At 27.3% G+C, this 20,886-nt stretch overlaps 1 protein-coding gene across 5 annotated transcripts in view; it reads right to left on the reverse strand.

Annotated features, from left to right (window-relative positions):
• The window catches only part of LOC119610198 (uncharacterized protein CG43867), a 66,449-nt gene extending 48,129 nt beyond the window's left edge, over window positions 1-18,320 (reverse strand). Inside the window, exon 1 of one of the 5 annotated variants that reach the window (XM_037965318.1) lies at window positions 17,976-18,320. In XM_037965318.1, coding sequence (XP_037821246.1) covers window positions 17,976-17,996 — 21 coding nt within the window. In that variant the 5' untranslated portion in view covers window positions 17,997-18,320. The remainder of the gene's footprint in view (window positions 1-17,975) is intronic. The other 4 variants (XM_037965317.1, XM_037965319.1, XM_037965321.1 and 1 more) reach the window with 4 other exon arrangements.
• Window positions 18,321-20,886: the final 2,566 nt, after the last annotated feature.

Below are 20,886 nucleotides of genomic sequence, written 5' to 3' on the forward strand. Positions count from 1 at the left end.
AATTAGAACAGAACTAGAACAGAACTAGAAACTAGAAATAGAACAGACAGAACTAGAACTAGAACAGAACTAGAACAGAACTAGAACTAGAACTAGAACAGAACTAGAACAGAACTAGAACAGAACTAGAACAGAACTAGAACAGAACTAGAACAGAACTAGAACAGAACTAGAACAGAACTAGAACAGAACTAGAACAGAACTAGAACAGAACTAGAACAGAACTAGAACAGAAATAGAAGAACTAGAACAGAACTAGAACAGAACTAGAAACAGAACTAGAACAGAACTAGAACAGAACTAGAACAGAACTAGAACAGAACTAGAACAGAACTAGAACAGAACTAGAACAGAACTAGAACAGAACTAGAACAGAACTAGAACAGAACTAGAACAGAACTAGAACAGAACTAGAACAGAACATAACTAGAACAGAACAAAACTAGAACAGAACAAAACTAGAACAGAACTAGAACAGAACATAACTAGAACAGAACAAAACTAGAACAGAACAAAACTAGAACAGAACAAAACTAGAACAGAACAAACTAGAAAAGAACTAGAACAGAACTAGAACAGAACTAGAACAGAACTAGAACAGAACTAGAACAGAACTAGAACAGAACTAGAACAGAACTAGAACAGAACTAGAACAGAACTAGAACAGAACTAGAACAGAACTAGAACAGAACTAGAACAGAACTAGAACAGAACTAAGACGGAACTACAACAGAACTAGAGCTAAACTAGAACTAAACCAGGACTGAGCTAGAACTTGAATACAATTGAAAACTGAAGTAATTCTGATCTGTTAAAAGTAATTTCTCTAGATTTGTATTAAAATTAATTTTTCCATATAGGGCAATAATCATAAATTTAATATATTTTCTTACACTTTAACTTAATTTTTAACAGTTTCATTAAATTTTAATTAAAAATTATGTTTTTTAATATAAAATGAATATAAAAGTTTACATACATCTCACAATAATAAAGACACAGCAGGTGGTCAATTGTAATAAGTCCTTAATTGCCATTATGTCTGAGGTTTAAGACAACAAAGTCGGGTACACACACTCAAAGAAAATTTTCCAGTAAAATGTTTTGAGTTGGTAATAATTAATGTTTCAATTTTAAAAATTTCTTCTAAAATTTCTTTTGAAATTAATTCTATTTTAAACACTTTTTTCTTTCATTTTTTCTCTTTTAATTATTTCAAATTTTAATGTTTTTGATATCAAGTTTCTTTTTAAAATGTTTTTTTAACAACTAGAATTTTCAAAAAAAAGTTATAAACATTTGTTTATCTTTTGTAATTCTGGCATTTATTACGTTTTGCTAAAGTTTGAACCAAAATAAAGGGTGGTTTTTCGCTTTATTTTGTCTCACTTTTCATAAATTTCCTATAAGATTTTCAAAATCAACACCCTTTGTTTGTTTATTTTATATAGAAAGTATCATTGTGTGCGAAAAAAATTCAATTTCCCAAAAAGATTATGAATTATTTCCAATTAGACAGTTAAAAGAATATTTTTTTTTTGTAGTCTCGAGTTCATTGGCATGGAAACCGTAGAACATTTAAGGGTTGGGGGTTAGTTTATGTCGCATCATAATTTTTTTTTTGTAATGTAATATCTCGAAAAAGATGACTAAGTGTTAAGAGAAAACTATTAGGGAGATACAGATTTTGAATGTGTTGAGATAAGGCTATAGTCGAGACTATAGATCAGTTTATAGCCGAGACTACAGATCAATCTATAACCGAGACTATAGATTAGTTAACAGTCGAGACTATAGATTAGTCTATAGTTGAGAATATAGTTTTGTCTATAGTTGAGACTATGGATCAGTCTATAGTCGAGACTATAGATCAGTCTATAGTCGAGACTATAGTCTAGACTATAGATCACTATAGACTATAGATCACTCTATAGTCGAGACTATTGATCAGTCTATAGTCGAGACTATAGATCAGTCTATAGTCAAGACTATAGATCAGTCTATAGTCGATACTATAGATTAGTTTATAGTCGAGACTATAGATCAGTCTATACTCGCGTTGCCACTATAGATTAGTCTATAGTCGAGACTATATATCAGTCTATAGTCGAGACTATAGATCAGTCTATAGTCGAGACTATAGATTAGTCTATAGTCGAGACTATAGATTAGTCTATAGTCGAGACTATAGATTAGTCTATAGTCGAGACTATAGATTAATTTATAGTCGAGACTATAGATTAGTTTATAGTCAAGACTATAGATCACTCTATAGTCAAGACTATAGATCACTCTATAGTCAAGACTATAGATCACTCTTGACTATAGACTGATCACTCTATAGTCAAGACTATAGATCAGTCTATAGTATAGACTATAGATCACTCTATATTCAAGACTATAGATCACGCTATAGTCAAGGCTATAGCGCACTCTATAGTCGAGATTGTAGATTACTCTATAGTCGAGATTATAGATCACTTCATAATCGTCACTATAGATCACTCTACAGTCAGGATTATAGACTGGACTTTAGTTTTCTTAGACTCCCCTTAATATTTCTCTTTCCTTATTATTTCCTTAAATGTTTATGCCCAATTGTTGTTGTTTAATTCACAAAAATCCAACTAAAATCACATGTTTAAATAGGGTGGATTTTGTGCGCTACCGTTTTCTGGCAAAAAAAAAATCATGTGTTAAATTTTCATTTTTAATACATTTAACTCGAGGGGTGAGTTTTTTTCCCCGGTTGTTATTTTGGTGTCACTTAATATTAGGCAAGGTATTTGTTATTGTGTTTACTAGTTTAAAAAGGGAGTAAGGTTATGGTTTTAGACGGGGATTTACAAACATGTAAACAGGGTTTTGAGAAAATTTAACATATTGAGATAACACTTCTTTGGGGTGAGTTTGAAAATGATACAGAGGTGGGTTTTTTTTGGAAGTAGAATAAAAAAAACTTAGGGCTAATTGAATAAGGATTCCAAAAATTGGAAGGAAACTTTATGTTAATTAATATTTTTTTTAAATTTTCAAAGATTTTTTAAAATTTGGGGATTGAAGATAGTTGAAAAATGTTGTTGTAGTTATATTCTATAGATTCTTGAGACAATTCTGAAGGTATTGAAGCTATAGCAAGGTTCCTTAAGAAAAATTTTTAGATCAAGTTTAAAATTTTGTTAAAAACCGAAAACAAGATAAAGTGAAAAATTCGATTTTTATTAATTGTTTTATTTGACTTTAACTAATTTTTAAAATTTGGGGATTAAAGTTAACTGAAAAATATCGTGGAATTCTTATTCTATAGAGTCTGGCGAAACTTAGAAAACTCTTTAAAAATTCAAATTTTAATTAAATTTAAGAAAAATCGAGTTTTTTAAATTTTTTAATTTTTTATATTTTTGAAATTTTAATTTTTTATTTGATTTTAAGCAATTTTTAAAATTCTGGGATTGAAGTTAACTGAAAAAATATTGTTAAATTATTATTCTATAGAGTCTGGAGAATCTTAGAAAATTATTTAAAAATTCAAATTTTTATTAAATTTAAGAAAAATCGAGTTTTTAAAATTTTTAAATTTTTTTTATTTTTGACATTTTAATTTTTTATTTGATTTTAAACAAATTTTAAAATTCGTGGATTGAAATTAATGGAAAAATATTGTGGAATTCCTATTCTATAGAGTCTGGCGAAACTTAGAAAACTCTTTAAAAATTCAAATTTTAATTAAATTTAAGAAAAATCGAGTTTTTTAAATTTTTTAATTTTTTATATTTTTGAAATTTTAATTTTTTATTTGATTTTAAGCAATTTTTAAAATTCTGGGATTAAAGTTAACTGAAAAAATATTGTTAAATTATTATTCTATAGAGTCTGGAGAATCTTAGAAAATTATTTAAAAATTCAAATTTTGATTAAAATCGTGTTTTTTAACATTTTATAAAATTTTCTTATAAGAGTTTTTTTTTTAATTTTTCTTAAGATTTACATTTATCGTGTTTTTATAATTCAGGTGTTGAATTTTGTTAAAATCTTATAAGAATTTTTTTCAAATTTTTTTCTAAAAATACAATTTTGATGTTTTTTTTTAATTTTTTTCTTTTTAAAATAATTATTAGGTTTTTAATTACATTTTATTTAATTTTGTTTAAAAAATTATTTTTAAAACCGAATTGAGTTTTGAGAATTTTTTTGTAAAAAATTCTTTTAAAAGAATTTTTATAAAATTTTGTTGTTTTTTTTAGAATTTTGTTCACTTTAGTTTAAGAAATTCTTTTAATTTTTGAGAATTTTTTTTTAACTTTTATTTATTGGAAATTCATTAATTTTCAGCATCTGGGTTTTCTGCTTTTTCAAAATCTTTCATTTATCAAGATTTTTTTTTGAAATATTTTTCTTAAAATTTTAATAATTTTAAAAATATCTTTTAAAAACTTTTTTCTTCACTTAATATTTTCAAAATATTTTTTCTTAAAATTTCTTTATGAATTCAATTTATTCAATTTAAATATTTTTCTTATTAGAAATTATTCCAATTTCTTCCAAAAATTTCCTTTTAGTATTTTTAGAATTCCTCTTAAGCATTTATTTAGCCACTTTTTAAAACAAAATTTGTTTATTTATAGCAAAATGGAGTAAAAATTTATTCCAAAACACACAAATATTCCCGTTAACTCGCGCTAGCGATAGAATAAACCGTTATAGACTGAACAAGCATTTACTTAAAACTGAAAACCTCAAAGAGCAGCAACAACAAACAAACTCATTCGTCGTCTGCATTAAACTCTCCCCCTCCGAAAAGAACAAAACGTAAAAAAGGGAGAAATTCTACGCAAGCCTAAGGTACTTTGAGTGTGAGTTTTTTGCTCAAACTTTTTTTATGGACTCAATGTAATGGACTGTAAAAGGAAAAACTAAAAAGAAATATTTGTGTGTCTGGTTGTTATTGCTGTTGTTGTGTTTAGAGGTGGTGGGTTAATGGGAAAAACCAGCTAAAGTTCATTGTTTTTTTCTGTTTGGATTTGTTTCGTGTTGTGTGTTGCGTGTGTTTAAGTGCGTGCAGTTCTCTATGAGTGTTTAAAAGGCAAGCAGGGATGGGAGGTTTCAATAGCTCATATTTGTCTATATCCCAGATAAGAAGTAAAAGTTTTCCAGCTCTGCTATTGAGTTAAATGTTGATAGGAATATTATTTGTACCTTTCTTTTACACTTCATTTCACTTTATATTTAGGAGAGAGTAAAATTCTCTTGCTCTTTAATATATTACAAGGAGTGAGGAGAGGTTACCAGGCATGGAAAATTTAAATAGTATACATTAGACTAGACGATAGACTAGACTATAGACTAGACTATAGACTTGACTATAGACTAGACTATAGACTAGACTATAGACTAGACTATAGACTAGACTATAGACTAGACTATAGACTAGACTATAGACTAGACTATAAGACTAGACTATAGACTAGACTATAGACTAGACTATAGACTAGACTATAGACTAGACTATAGACTAGACTATAGACTAGACTATAGACTAGACTATAAGACTAGACTATAGACTAGACTATAGACTAGACTATAGACTAGACTATAGACTAGACTATAGACTAGACTATAGAACTAGACTATAGACTAGACTATAGACTAGACTATAGACTAGACTATAGACTAGACTATAGACTAGACTATAGACTAGACTATAGACTAGACTATAGACTAGACTATAGACTAGACTATAGACTAGACTATAGACTAGACTATAGACTAGACTATAGACTAGACTATAGACTAGACTATAGACTAGACTATAGACTAGACTATAGACTAGACTATAGACTATAGACTAGATATAGACTAGACTATAGACTAGACTATAGACTAGACTATAGACTAGACTATAGACTAGACTATAGACTAGACTATAGACTAGACTATAGACTAGACTATAGACTAGACTATGACTATAGACTAGACTATAGACTAGACTATAGACTAGACTATAGACTAGACTATAGACTAGACTATAGACTAGACTATAGACTAGACTATAGACTAGACTATAGACTAGACTATAGACTAGACTATAGACTAGACTATAGACTAGACTATAGACTAGACTATAGACTAGACTATAGACTAGACTATAGACTAGACTATAGACTAGACTATAGACTAGACTATAGACTAGACTATAGACTAGACTATAGACTAGACTATAGACTAGACTATAGACTAGACTATAGACTAGACTATAGACTAGACTATAGACTAGACTATAGACTAGACTATAGACTAGACTATAGACTAGACTATAGACTAGACTATAGACTAGACTATAGACTAGACTATAGACTAGACTATAGACTAGACTATAGACTAGACTATAGACTAGACTATAGACTAGACTATAGACTAGACTATAGACTAGACTATAGACTAGACTATAGACTAGACTATAGACTAGACTATAGACTAGACTATAGACTAGACTATAGACTAGACTATAGACTAGACCTATAGACTAGACTATAGACTAGACTATAGACTAGACTATAGACTAGACTATAGACTAGACCTATAGACTAGACTATAGACTAGACTATAGACTAGACTATAGACTAGACTATAGACTAGACTATAGACTAGACTATAGACTAGACTATAGACTAGACTATAGACTAGACTATAGACTAGACTATAGACTAGACTATAGACTAGACTATAGACTAGACTATAGACTAGACTATAGACTAGACTATAGACTAGACTAGACTAACTATAGACTAGACTATAGACTAGACTATAGACTAGACTATAGACTAGACTATAGAGTAGACTATAGACTAGACTATAGACTAGACTATAGACTAGACTATAGACTAGACTATAGACTAGACTATAGACTAGACTATAGACTAGACTATAGACTAGACTATAGACTAGACTATAGACTAGACTATAGACTAGACTATAGACTAGACTATAGACTAGACTATAGACTAGACTATAGACTAGACTATAGACTAGACTACAGACTAGACTACAGACTAGACTACAGACTAGACTACAGACTAGACTACAGACTAGACTACAGACTAGACTACAGACTAGACTACAGACTAGACTACAGACTAGACTACAGACTAGACTATAAACTAGACTACAGACTAGACTATAAACTAGACTATAGACTAGACTATAGACTAGACTATAGACTAGACTATAGACTAGACTATAGACTAGACTATAGACTAGACTATAGACTAGACTATAGACTAGACTATAGACTAGACTATAGACTAGACTATAGACTAGACTATAGACTAGACTATAGACTAGACTATAGACTAGACTATAGACTAGACTATAGACTAGACTATAGACTAGACTATAGACTAGACTATAGACTAGACTATAGACTAGACTATAGACTAGACTATAGACTAGACTATAGATAGACCTAGACTATAGACTAGACTATAGACTAGGCTATAGACTAGACTATAGACTAGACTATAGACTAGACTATAGACTAGACTATAGACTAGACATAGACTAGACTAGACTATATAGACTATAGACTAGACTATAGACTAGACTATAGACTAGACTATAGACTAGACCTATAGACTAGACTATAGACTAGACGATAGACTAGACTATAGACTAGACTATAGACTAGACTATAGACTAGACTATAGACTAGACTATAGACTAGACTATAGACTAGACTATAGACTAGACTTATAGACTAGACTATAGACTAGACTATAGACTAGACTATAGACTAGACTATAGACTAGACTATAGACTAGACTATAGCTAGACTATAGACTAGACTATAGACTAGACTATAGACTAGAACTATAGACGAGACTATAGACTAGACTATAGACTAGAGTATAGGACTAGACTATAGACTAGACTATAGACTAGACTATAGACTAGAGTATAGACTAGACTATAGACTAGACTATAGACTAGACTATAGACTAGACTATAGACTAGACTATAGACTAGACTATAGACTAGACTATAGACTAGACTATAGACTAGACTATAGACCAGACTATAGACTAGACTATAGACTAGACTATAGACTAGACTATAGACTAGACTATAGACCAGACTATAGACCAGACTATAGACTAGACTATAGACTAGACTATAGACTAGACGATAGACCAGACTATAGACTAGAATATAGACCAGACTATAGACTATAGTCTATTCTAGTCTGAAGTGAAAATACGAAAAAGGGTACTTTTTCAAAAAGTACTTTTTCTACTACTTTATTTTGAACTTATTTTTGAGTTTGTTAAATTTTGTAGTAAAAGATTATTTCCTTTAATAATTTTTCTTCTTTTGGTCGTAAGTTGTACATATTTTCGCGTTTTCTTAAAAAAATTTTATTTTTATTTCCTTCTTTTAGTTTTTGTTGTTGTTTTTTTATTTCATGTTTTGCTTGCATTTCATTATTATTGTCATTATAATTATTGGTCGTGCATTGAAGCCAGACGCCTAGACTGGATGGCAGCCAATTGTCTCTTAGTTTTTTGTTTTCTATTTTATTTGGACGCACATAAAACTTCTCATATGTGCAAAGTGTTAATAAATGATGATTTGTTTGTATGTGTGTGCGTGTGTGGTTGACTGGCGGTCTTGGCTGTCTATCTTCTAACACATCATATGAAAAACATCTTCAGCAACATCATAAAAATATCAAAACTTTGTATAGAATCTTTTTACGACACTGGCGTCTGGTGTTAGTCAGTCAGTTTTAGAAAAAATCTAAATTTAAACAAAATTAGTTTTTCTAGATTTTCTTAGGAGTTGTTTTTCCCTTAATTTACCTTAAGTTTTCTACTACTTTTTGGTCACTTTTCTTTATTGTGGTTTTAAACATTTTGTTGTTTATTATCTCAAAGCCGCCATATGACGTCTACTAGACAATTCTAAACAAAGACATCATCATGAAAAATGATGAATTATTTCAGCAACTTGCAACAAATTATATTTTGAACAGTTTTTTTTGTGGTAAATTACTCTAATTTTTCCAAGAAAATATTTAGGTTTTTCCTTTACAAACTTTTGCAAGAAGAAAAATGGCTTATAAGAAAAGAAAAACTAAAGCAAATATAAAGAAAATGTAACAGAAATGGCTGGGAAAAGCGTTAAACTTGATATTTTGTACTTTTGAAACATTTTTAAAAAAGTAGTAGAAAAGGTACTTTTTGAAAAAAGTACTTTTTTGTTTTTTTTATAGATTTTCAACTGCCCAGTGAGATAAACTAGTTAATTGCACATTTTTGCGCATTTTTAAAAAAAGTAGTAGAAAAAGTACTTTTTTGTAAAAAAACTAGTTTTTATGTTTTTTTTGAAAGATTTTAAACTATTCAGCCTGAAAAATTAGTTTATTTCACAATTTTGCGACTTTTTTACAAAAAGTAGTAGAAATGGTACGTTTTTGAAAAAAGTACTTTTTATAAAAAAATGTAGTTTTTTATGTATTTTTGATAGATTTTCGGCTGCATAGCGAGAAAAAATAGTTAATTGCACATTTTTGAGACTTTTAAAAAAGTAGTAGAAAATATACTTTTTTGTTTTTTTTTTTATAGATTTTCAGCTGCCCAGCGTGAAAAAACATTTTTGCAAAAGGTACTTTTTATGTTTTTTTTTTAAGGATTTTCAGTTGCCCAGCATGAAAAACTAGTTGATGGCACATTTTTAAGACTTTTTTAAAAAAGTAGTAAAAAGGTACTTTTTCGAAAAAAGTACTTTTTATGTTTTTTGAAAGATTTTTAACTATCTAGCCTGAAAAACTAGTTTATTTCACATTTTCCCGACTTTTTTAAAAAGGTAGTAGAAAAGGTACTTTTTTGAAAAAAGTACTTTTTGCTAAATAAAATAGTTTTATGTTTTTTGAACGATTTTTAACTAACCAGCCTGAAAAACTAAATTATTTCACATTTTTGCGACTTTTTTAAAAAAGTAGTAGAAATGTACTTTTTGAAAAAAGTACTTTTTATATTTTTTTGAAAGATTTTTAACTACTTAGCTTGAAAAACTAGTTTATTTCCCATTTTTGCGACTTTTTTAAAAAAGTAGTAGAAAAAGTACTTTTTTTGAAAAAGTACTTTTTTTGGGTTTTTGATAGATTTTCAGCTGTCTAGCGCGAAAAACTAGTTTATTAAACATTTTAAAGACTTTTTTAAAAACGTAGTAGAAAAGGTACTTTTTATATAAATTTCACTATTTCCCTATTGCTTTCCCCTTTGTTTTACTTTTAAACTTTTTTTATGTCTCTTTTTTATCAAGTTCATTTATTTCTAACTTCCTTAAAGTTCAGGGTTTTTGTTTGTTACAAATTGCTTAAGTTTTCTTTTATTTCTTCGAACAAAAACAAACAATAAACATAAAATTATATTTTATTTTTGTTTTATGAAAAAAACCTCATCCTTTTGGTGTACTATTTTTTTATATTTATGTCTGTCATGTTTCATGTCTTTCTATTTGTTTTTTGTTTAATGTTTTCTTTCCAAAGATGAGTAAGTTCCTGCAAAATGATTCATGAACTTTTACGTATATGTGGCGCCTAAAAGTATGCTCTAACGCAAAGAATTATTTGTTACTTAAAATGAATGATTCATGAGCCAGCATATTTGGTCATAGATAATTAATTAAAGGAATATGTTGAAAGAAAAATTGTGTTTAAATACTTTTTCTAAAAAAAGTAGTAGAAAAGTACTTTTTTCCGTTAAAGCTAAATTCAATAAAATTTCACAGTTTCCCTTAATTTTCATGTAAATAAACTATAAAAAACAATATTTTGTAAAAATTTTGAGAATTAAAAAAAGTAGCAGAAAAAGTACTTTTTTACAAAATAGCAAAATTTTACCAAATATTAAGTTTTACAAACATTTCTATGTAACTAAACTGAAAAATTAACGAAATTGTGAAAATATTACTTTTTTAAAAAGTAGTAGAAAAAGTAGTTTTTTAAATTTTGGCGAAAATTAAAAAAAATGTGTGTAAAAAACATAATTTTATGAAAATTTCAATGTAAAAAAAAGTAGTATAAAAAGTACTTTTTTAAAAAGTGCAAAATTTCACAAAATATTAAGTTTAACAAACATTTCTGTATAAATAAATTAAAAATGTAACAAATTTGCGAAAATATTACTTCTTGTAAAAAGTTGTATAAAAGTACTTTTTTAAATTTTGACGAAAATTACAAAAAATATTGAATTTTGTAAACATTTCCATGTAAATAGGCTTAAGAATGCATAATTTTATGAAAATTTCAACATTTAAAAAAAAGTAGTAAAAAAGTACTTTTTTAAAAAAATGGCAAATTTGTACAAAATATTAAGTTTTACAAACATTCCTATGTAACTAAACTGAAAAATTAACAAAATTTTGAACATATTACTTTTTTAAAAAGTAGTAGAAAAAGTAGTTTTTTAAATTTTGGCGAAAATTAAAAAAAAAAAAATGTGGAATTTTAAAAACATTTCCATGTAAATAAGCTTAAAAACATAATTTTATGAAAATTTCAATGTAAAAAAAAGTAGTATAAAAAGTACTTTTTTAAAAAGTGACAAAATTTCACAAAATATTAAGTTTTACAAACATTTCTGTTTAAATAAACTAAAAAAATAACAAATTTGCGAAAATATTTCTTTTTGTAAAAAGTAGTAGAAAAGTACTTTTTTAAAATAAAATATTTTTTTTTTTTTAAAATATTGAATTTTGTAAACATTTCCATGTAAATAAGCTGAAGAAAGCATAATTTTATGAAAATTTCAACAATTAAAAAAAGTAGTAGAAAAAGTGCTTTTTTGCAAAAAAGTACTTTTTGATTTTACGCTTATTTTTGAGTTTTTTCACTAAAAATGGTTAGATGTAGTAAAAATCGATTCTGTAGCTTGTTTTTCAAAGAGTAATTTTTTGAAAAAGTACTTTTTTTATTTTGAAACCATTTTTGCTTTTATATACTAAAAACTGCTTTTGTATACCAAAATAAGGCTTAGATGTGGTAAAAATCGTTTTTCTAGCTTTTTATCAAAAAGTAGTAGAAAAACTACTTTTTGGATTTTTAGCTTATTTTGGGGGGTTTTAAACAAAAAAAATGCTTAAATGTTATAAAAATCGTTTCTCTAGCTTATTTTTAAAAAAGTAGTAGAAAAAGTACTTTTTTCCAAAAAAGTACTTTTTGGATTTTAAGCTCAATTTTAGCTTTTATATACCAAAACAGCCTTAGATATGGCAAAAATAGTTTCTGTAGCTTGTTTTTCAAAAAGTAGTAGAAAAAGTACTTTTTTGAAAAAAAACGTACTTTTTTGAAAAAAAGTACTTTTTTCAAAAAAGTACTTTTTGGATTTTAAGCTTAATTTTAGCTTTTATGTAATAAAAAAGGCTCAGATGTGGTATAAATAGTTTCTAAAGCTTGTTTTTTAAAAAGTAGTAGAAAAAGTACTTTTTGCCGAAAAGTATATTTTTCGATTTTAAGGTAAATTTAAGCTTTTATGTACTTAAAAAGGCTTAGTTGTGGCATAAATAGCTTCTGTAGATTATTTTTCAAAAAGTTGTAGAAAAAGTAGTTTTTAACAAAAAAGTATTTTTTTGATTTTAAGCTTATTTTTGAGTTGTTTAAACTAAAAAATGTTTCGATGTTATAAAAATCGTTTCTTTAAACTTGTTTTTCAAAAAGTTGTAGTAAAAGTACTTTTTTTCAAAAAAGTATTTTTTGGATTTTAAGCTTAATTTTAGCTTTTATATACCAAAACAGCCTTAGATATGGAAAAAATAGTTTCTGTAGCTTGTTTTTCAAAAAGTAGTAGAAAAAGTACTTTTTTTCAAAAAAGTATTTTTTGGATTTTAAGCTTAATTTTAGCTTTTATGTAATAAAAAAAGGCTCAAATGTGGTATAAATAGTTTCTAAAGCTTGTTTTTCAAAAAGTAGTAGAATAAGTACATTTTTATAAAAAGTACTAGAATAAGTACTTTTTTATAAAAAAGTACTTTTTCGATTTTAAGCCTATTTTTGAGTTTTTTAAACTAAAAAATGCATAGATGTGTTAACACTCGTTTCTGTAGCTTATTTCTTAAAAAGTAGTAGAAAAAGTACTTTTTTTTCAAAACAGTACTTTTTGGATTTTAAGCTCAATTTAAGCTTTTATGTACTAAAAAAAATTAGACATGGCAAAAAAATTTCTATAGCTTGTTTTTCAAAAAGTAGTAGAAAAAGTACTTTTTTGCAAAAAAGTACTTTTTGGATTTTAAGTTCAATTTTAGCTTTTATGTACTAAAAAATGCCTAGTTTTTAAATTTTTCCTTGTTTAATGGTTTAAAATGTGAAAAAAGTAGTAGATTTTAAAGTTTTTCCATTTTAATTAAGTTTTTCCCCTTTTAATGACTTTTTGTTTGTGTGTTTTATTAAAAATATTATATTTTATGATGATGGTTTTGTGTGTTTTCAAAACTCAATTAACACAACTTCCCAACAGCCCCCGCAAAACAATTTTTCATTTCAAATAGAAATTTCCTTTTTTTCCCTCTCTCTCTCCATCACTCTTCACAAGCTTATTTTGCCTTTAGTGGCCTAGTTTTTCTATAGTTTATGTTTTTTGTTGCATTTTTTTTAATTAACAATCAATCTAAACTAAAGAAACAAAAAACCTCAACAAACTGACGCAGAGGCAATAACAAACACTTTTCAACAAAAGTGTTGAATGATTATTGTCTATAGTTTAGTTGTTGTTGTAGGGTTGAGAGAATAAATGAATGAATGTTTGATTGCATTTTAAAAATGGAAATTCTTTCTATTTTATGCATTTCTATGCATTTTGATTGATTGCTTGTATTATAAGCTAAACAAAGAGTATTATTTATATATTTTGATTAAGTTTTTTTTAATGAAAATCTACTTTTGTTATTAGTTAAACGCATTAAAAGTTTGCTAAATGTAAGTCTGTGGGATGTTGTACATTTCACGTTCATAATATAAATGTTTACATCATGTCATTAAGCTTAAACATAATAATAACAACAACTTTAACATCATCATCATTTGTTTACTCATAAGAAAAACAAGGTTGCCATAGTGATTACTTTCCCAAATTCTTTTAAAATTTTTTTGTCCACCCTAATTTCTACACCATAAATTAATTTTCCTAACACTAGCATCATCATCAACAACAGGCATTTGCATATGCATCAACAACAAAAAAAAAACACACAATTTTCATTACAAACTTAATGAACCGTGCATCCGTCATTATAAATGTATATATTGAGACATTAAACATAACGCAATAATACGTAAAAAACGTAAAGAAAGAGACTCATAAACAGCAAAAATAAATCACAAATTTAGATTATTAAGGCGCCCTATATCACAACGAATCGGAGGTTTGCTTTAACTGCAACAATTTGAAATTTTGCCAAAATGAATGAAGAAATCAATTGAAAGAAATTGTCATAACAGGAGAAATTTTTTTGTTGAACCTTCATAGCGAGTGGAATGGAAAATGTACATGATAATGCGAGCGATAAATTCAAATATAGACTAGACTAAAGACTAGACTATAGACTAGACTATAGACTAGACTATAGACTAGACTATAGACTAGACTATAGACTAGACTATAGACTAGACTATAGACTAGACTATAGACTAGACTATAGACTAGACTATAGACTAGACTATAGACTAGACTAGACTATAGACTAGACTATACACTAGACTATAGACTAGACTATAGACTAGACTATAGACTAGACTATAGACTATAGACTAGACTATAGACTAGACTATAGACTAGACTATAGACTAGACTATAGACTAGACTATAGACTAGACTATAGACTAGACTATAGACTAGACTATAGACTAGACTATAGACTAGACTATAGACTAGACTATAGACTAGACTATAGACTAGACTATAGACTAGACTATAGACTAGACTATAGACTAGACTATAGACTAGACTATAGACTAGACTACAGACTAGACTATAGACTAGACTATAGACTAGACTATAGACTAGACTATAGACTAGACTATAGACTAGACTATAGACTAGACTATAGACTAGACTATAGACTAGACTATAGACTAGACTATAGACTAGACTAGAGACTATAGACTAGACTATAGACTAGACTATAGACTAGACTATAGACTAGACTATAGACTAGACTATAGACTAGACTATAGACTAGACTATAGACTAGACTATAGACTAGACTATAGACTAGACTATAGACTAGACTATAGACTAGACTATAGACTAGACTATAGACTAGACTATAGACTAGACTATAGACTAGAATATAGACTAGACTATAGACTAGACTATAGACTAGACTATAGACTAGACTATAGACTAGACTATAGACTAGACTATAGACTAGACTATAGACTAGACTATAGACTAGACTAGACTATAGACTAGACTATAGACTAGACTATAGACTAGACTATAGACTAGACTATAGACTAGACTATAGACTAGACTATAGACTAGACTATAGACTAGACTATAGACTAGACTATAGACTAGAATATAGACTAGACGACTAGACTATAGACTAGACTATAGACTAGACTATAGACTAGACTATAGACTAGAATATAGACTAGAATATAGACTAGACTATAGACTAGACTATAGACTAGACTATAGACTAGAATATAGACTAGACTATAGACTAGACTATAGACTAGACTATAGACTAGACTATAGACTAGACTATAGACTAGACTATAGACTAGACTATAGACTAGACTATAGAGTAGACTATAGACTAGACTATAGACTAGACTATAGAGTAGACTATAGACTAGACTATAGACTAGACTATAGACTATACTATAGACTAGACTATAGACTAGACTATAGACTAGACTATAGACTAGACTATAGACTAGACTATAGACTAGACTATAGACTAGACTATAGACTAGACTATAGACTAGACTATAGACTAGACTATAGACTAGACTATAGACTAGACTATAGACTATATGTCTAGACTAGACTATAGACTAGACTAGTCTACTAGACTATAGACTAGACTATATAAGACTAGACTAGACTAGACTAGACTATAGACTAGACTAGACTATAGACTAGACTATAGACTAGACTATAGACTAGACTATAGACTAGACTATAGACTAGACTATAGACTAGACTATAGATTAGACTATAGACTAGACTATAGACTAGACTATAGCCTATAGCCTAGGCTATAGACTAGGACTATAGACTAGACTATAGACTAGACTATAGACTAGACTATAGACTAGACTATAGACTAGACTATAGACTAGACTATAGACTAGGACTATAGACTAGACTATAGACTACACTATAGACTAGACTATAGACTAGACTATAGACTAGACTATAGGACTAGACTAGACTATAGACTAGACTATAGACTAGACTATAGACTAGACTATAGACTAGACTATAGACTAGACTATAGACTAGACTATAAACTAGACAATAGACTAGACTTTAGGCTAGACTACAGACTAGACTATAGACTAGACTATAGACTAGGCTATAGGCTAGACTATAGACTAGACCATAGACTAGACCATAGCCTAGACCATAGACTAGACTATAGACTGAAATTGGTAGAGCAGACTACAGAAAAGTTTATAGTCTGGACTATAGATTGGTCTGGACTATAGATTAATCTATGGTCTGGACTATAAATTAGCCTGGACTATAGATTAGTCTGCAGCCTAGACTATAGATTAGTCTATAGTCTGGACTATAGATTAGTCTGTAGTCTGAACTATATATTATTCTATTGCCTGGACTATTGATTAGTCTATAGTCTGGACTATAGATTAGTTCATTGTCTGGACTATAGATTAGTGTATAGTCTGGACGATAGATTGGTCTATAGCCTGGACTATAGATGAGTCTATAGTATGGACTATTGATTAGTCTATTGTCTGGATTATGAATTAGTTTGTAGTCTGGACTATAGATTAGACTATAGTCTGGACTGTGAATTAGTTCATCGTCTGAACTATAGATTAGTCTATAGTCTGGACTATAGGTTAGTGTATAGTGTGGACTCTAGATTAATATATGGTCTGGACTATAGATTCGTCTATAGTCTGGACTGGAGATTATTCTATTGTCTGGTCTATAGATTCGTCCATAGTCTGGACTAGAGTTTATTCTATAGTCTGGACTATAGATTAGTCCATAGTCCGGACTATAGTTTAGTCTATAGTCTGGACTATAGATTAGTCTATAATTTGGACCGTGGATAGATCTATAGTCTGGACTATAGATTATTCTAGCGTCTGGACTATAGTATATAGTCTGGAGTATTGACTATAGACTATAGTTTGGACTATAGATTGATCTATAGTCTGGACTATAGATTATTCTACGGTCCAGTTAATAGCCTTGTTTGTAGTCTAGTCTTTAAATTTTTTTTTTTATTTTCTGTTTTTCTTATAAATTTCTTCTCAATTTTATGATTTAAATGTGTGAATTAAGCGTGTTATTGTCCTTTTTTCTTAAGTCCTTTTTTTCTGTGTTCTCAGAAAAACAATTTCCTTAAACTATTGTCAAGTATTGTTGTTGTTATTATTGCTGCCTTTTGTAAAAGCATTAAGTGTTTTATTTTGTTCCTTTTTGAATGATAGATTGCTGTAAGTTCAGGGCAAAGTCATTCAACTTTAACACAGAAAAAAACTCAGCACACACACATACACTTTCATAGAAATGAAAAATACAAATAAAATAAAATTTATTGATTGTATGAAAAGAAAGGAAAGAGTAAAATAATTTTTTAAAGAATTTGAAATATATTTTTCAAGTTAAATAATTACGGGTTAATCAATAGATAATTATGGTGACATTTGTATTTGTTTAAGGGTTTAAAAGCCTTAAGTTAGACTATACTTTTAATAACTTTCAATTACCCACCTTTTTCCTATAGTTATCCATTCATAAAGAGTTTCGTTGTTTTTGTGAAGAATATTTTTTTTAAATTATTTTAATAAAAATCATTTACTTTCGCCCCTCTGCTGCGGCATTCCCACCAACACTTTTTTATTGCTTTAAAAACACATGTTTGTGTTGGTGTCTATGCTTTAGTTTTGATTACTTTAACAATTGCATTGAATGAGAAGTTTTGTTTTTTCATAAATATTATAAAGGTTTCTTAAAGTTTCGTGTTGGTCAAGGTTTATGGAACTTTTTCTTATATTTCATGTTGTTTTAGAAAAAGGAAATTTCATAAATTTCCTAAATTTCTTAATAATATTCTTATCTTTATGGCCACAAAACACATTTTAACACTTTTATTTTAATTTCTAGATTTTTTAAGATTTTTTTTTTTGTAATTTGTTTGGTTTTTCTATATTTTTTTTAACAAATTTTTCCTTGACGTCTGTATAATTTTTTTGTTGTTGCTGTAAATGGTGTCAAGAATTTTTATTCATTAGTGGAATTTTGTCCACTAAAAAAAGTAAGAAGAAAAAAAGTTATAAGAAAGCTTTTAAAGCTGGCAATGCTGTTTTTAACATTTGTAAACCAAAAGTTTAAAGACCTGCGCTGTATAACAAGTGTCAAACTCAAAGTGTTAAAGAAAATTACAAAAAATAAACAATTTTCTTTTAAAAAGCCCTAAACTTCAAAAAAAACCTGAAAATATTAGCTTTTACAAAAAAAGTAGTAGAAATACTACTATTTTTAATATTAAATTTTTGCTTAAAAACTAGTTTAATATGATAAAAATCCTCAAGTTTTGTATAAAAAAACACTTTTTTAAAATAGTAGTAGAAATACTACTATTTTAAAAATCAAATTTTTATACCAAAAATTGATTAAATATAATTTAAAATAAACAATTTGCATTAAAAAGCATTTTTAGTACTTTTTTAACATTTTTCAAATAGTAGTGATTCTACTACTTTTTTAAAAAGTCTCTAAATTTCCTAAAAATCTGATTTTCCTATCTCCATATTGCTTAGAAACATTAATTTGGTATAATTAGCACTTTTTAAAAAAGGTAGTAGAAATACTACTATTTTTAAAATGCAACTTATACCCCAAAACTCCGTTAAATATTGTTTGAAAGTCATAATTTTCATTGAATAGCCTTTTTATAGCCTATTTTAAACTTTTTTTAAAATAGTAGTATTTCTACTACTTTCTTAAAATGTCTCTAAATTTTTTAAAAATTTTATTTTTCTAACAAAATCTATACCCATATTGTTAAAAGACATGATTTTGATACATTTTGTGCATTTTTAAAAACAGTAGTAGATATATTACTATTTTTAAAAAGGTAGTAGGAATACTACTATTTAAAAAAAACTGTTTATTAACTAAATCTGGTAAAAAAACTATAAAAAGGTTTAACTATCTCTCTTAGAAATTGATTTTTGCGTAATTTTAAGGTATTAGGTAAATAAAAGTATTTTTTATAACTAAAGCCATCTTTTAAAAAGTAGTATTTCTACTACTTTTTTAAAAACTTACAAAACTTTACAAAATTTCAAAAATTTTAAATTTCATGACATTAAGCTTGTTTAGTAGTGATTTTAGGTTAAAAAACTAGTTTTTTGAAATAGTAGTATTTCTACTACTATTTTGTTTAAGAGGTTTAAGGGAAAAATAGCTTACAGAATTAATTGTTATGCTTCTGAAATAAACTATTTCCGATAGAATTAGGTTTTTCATAAGAAATAATAGTTTTCAAATAGTACTTTTTCTACTACTTTTTTTTTAAAAAAGATGCATAATTTCAGCAAAATGGATTTTCATGAAAATTTAAATCACTTAATGAACTTGAAGTTTAATAGAGATTCTTTATGCTGTTATCAAATATGGCATTTTAAAAAAGTAGTATTTCTACTACTTTTTTTTAAAGTTTAAAATTCTAAAACTGTTGAATTTTATGATTATTAAGCTTGTTTAGTAGTGATTTTAGGTAAAAAAAAATAGTTTTTGGAAATAGTAGTATTTCTACTACTATTTTGTTGACGTGTTTTAACGCTTCAAATAGCTTAAAACATCACTCCTATGGCTTCTGAAATAATATTTATCGCGGTAGAATAAGATTTTCCCTTAAAAATTTAATGATTTGAAAAGTAGTATTTCTACTACTATTTTTAAAAGCGCAAAATTTCGTCCAAAAGGTTTTTCCATGAAAATGTACTTTATTTTACGAAGATTTTTGGTACAATTTTAATTTTTGAAAAAAGTAGTATTTCTACTACTATTTTTAAAAATGTTTACAATTTAATTTTAAATGCATTTTATGAAGTTTTAAATCATTTAAATAAGATTTTTGCTAAAAAGTTTATCTTTAAAAATAGTAGTAATTCTACTACTTTTTTTTAAAAAAGTGCAGAATTTAAGATAACTTTTATGAAGTTTTAAATCATTTAATATAGATTTTCGGCCAAAATTTCATATTTAAAAAAGGTAGCATTTCTACTACTATTTTTGAAAAGTGCAAAAATTCGTTAAAAATGATATTTTATAAAGTTTTAAATAATTTAACCAAGAGTTTTGCTAAAAATTTCACATTTGAAAACAGTAGTATTTCTACTACTATTTTTGAAAAGTGTAAAAATTAGTTAAAAATTCTTTATCATTGCGTTTTATTGCATTTAAGCAATAATTTTGGTAAAAACTTCATATTTAAAAAAGGTAGTATTTCTACTACTATTTTTAAAAAGTGCAAAATGTCGCTAAAAATTACTTTTATAAAGCTTAAATGCATTTAATGAAGATTTTCGGCTAAAATTTCATATTTAAAAAAGGTAGTATTTCTACTACTTTTTTAAAAAAAGTGCTAAATTGACAAAACATTTAATTTTAAACA

The sequence above is a fragment of the Lucilia sericata genome, unplaced genomic scaffold, assembly GCF_015586225.1.
Source record: "Lucilia sericata isolate MDLA Ls3-8-SP2 unplaced genomic scaffold, ASM1558622v1 Contig001138F_arrow, whole genome shotgun sequence".
Classification (NCBI taxonomy): domain Eukaryota; kingdom Metazoa; phylum Arthropoda; class Insecta; order Diptera; family Calliphoridae; genus Lucilia; species Lucilia sericata.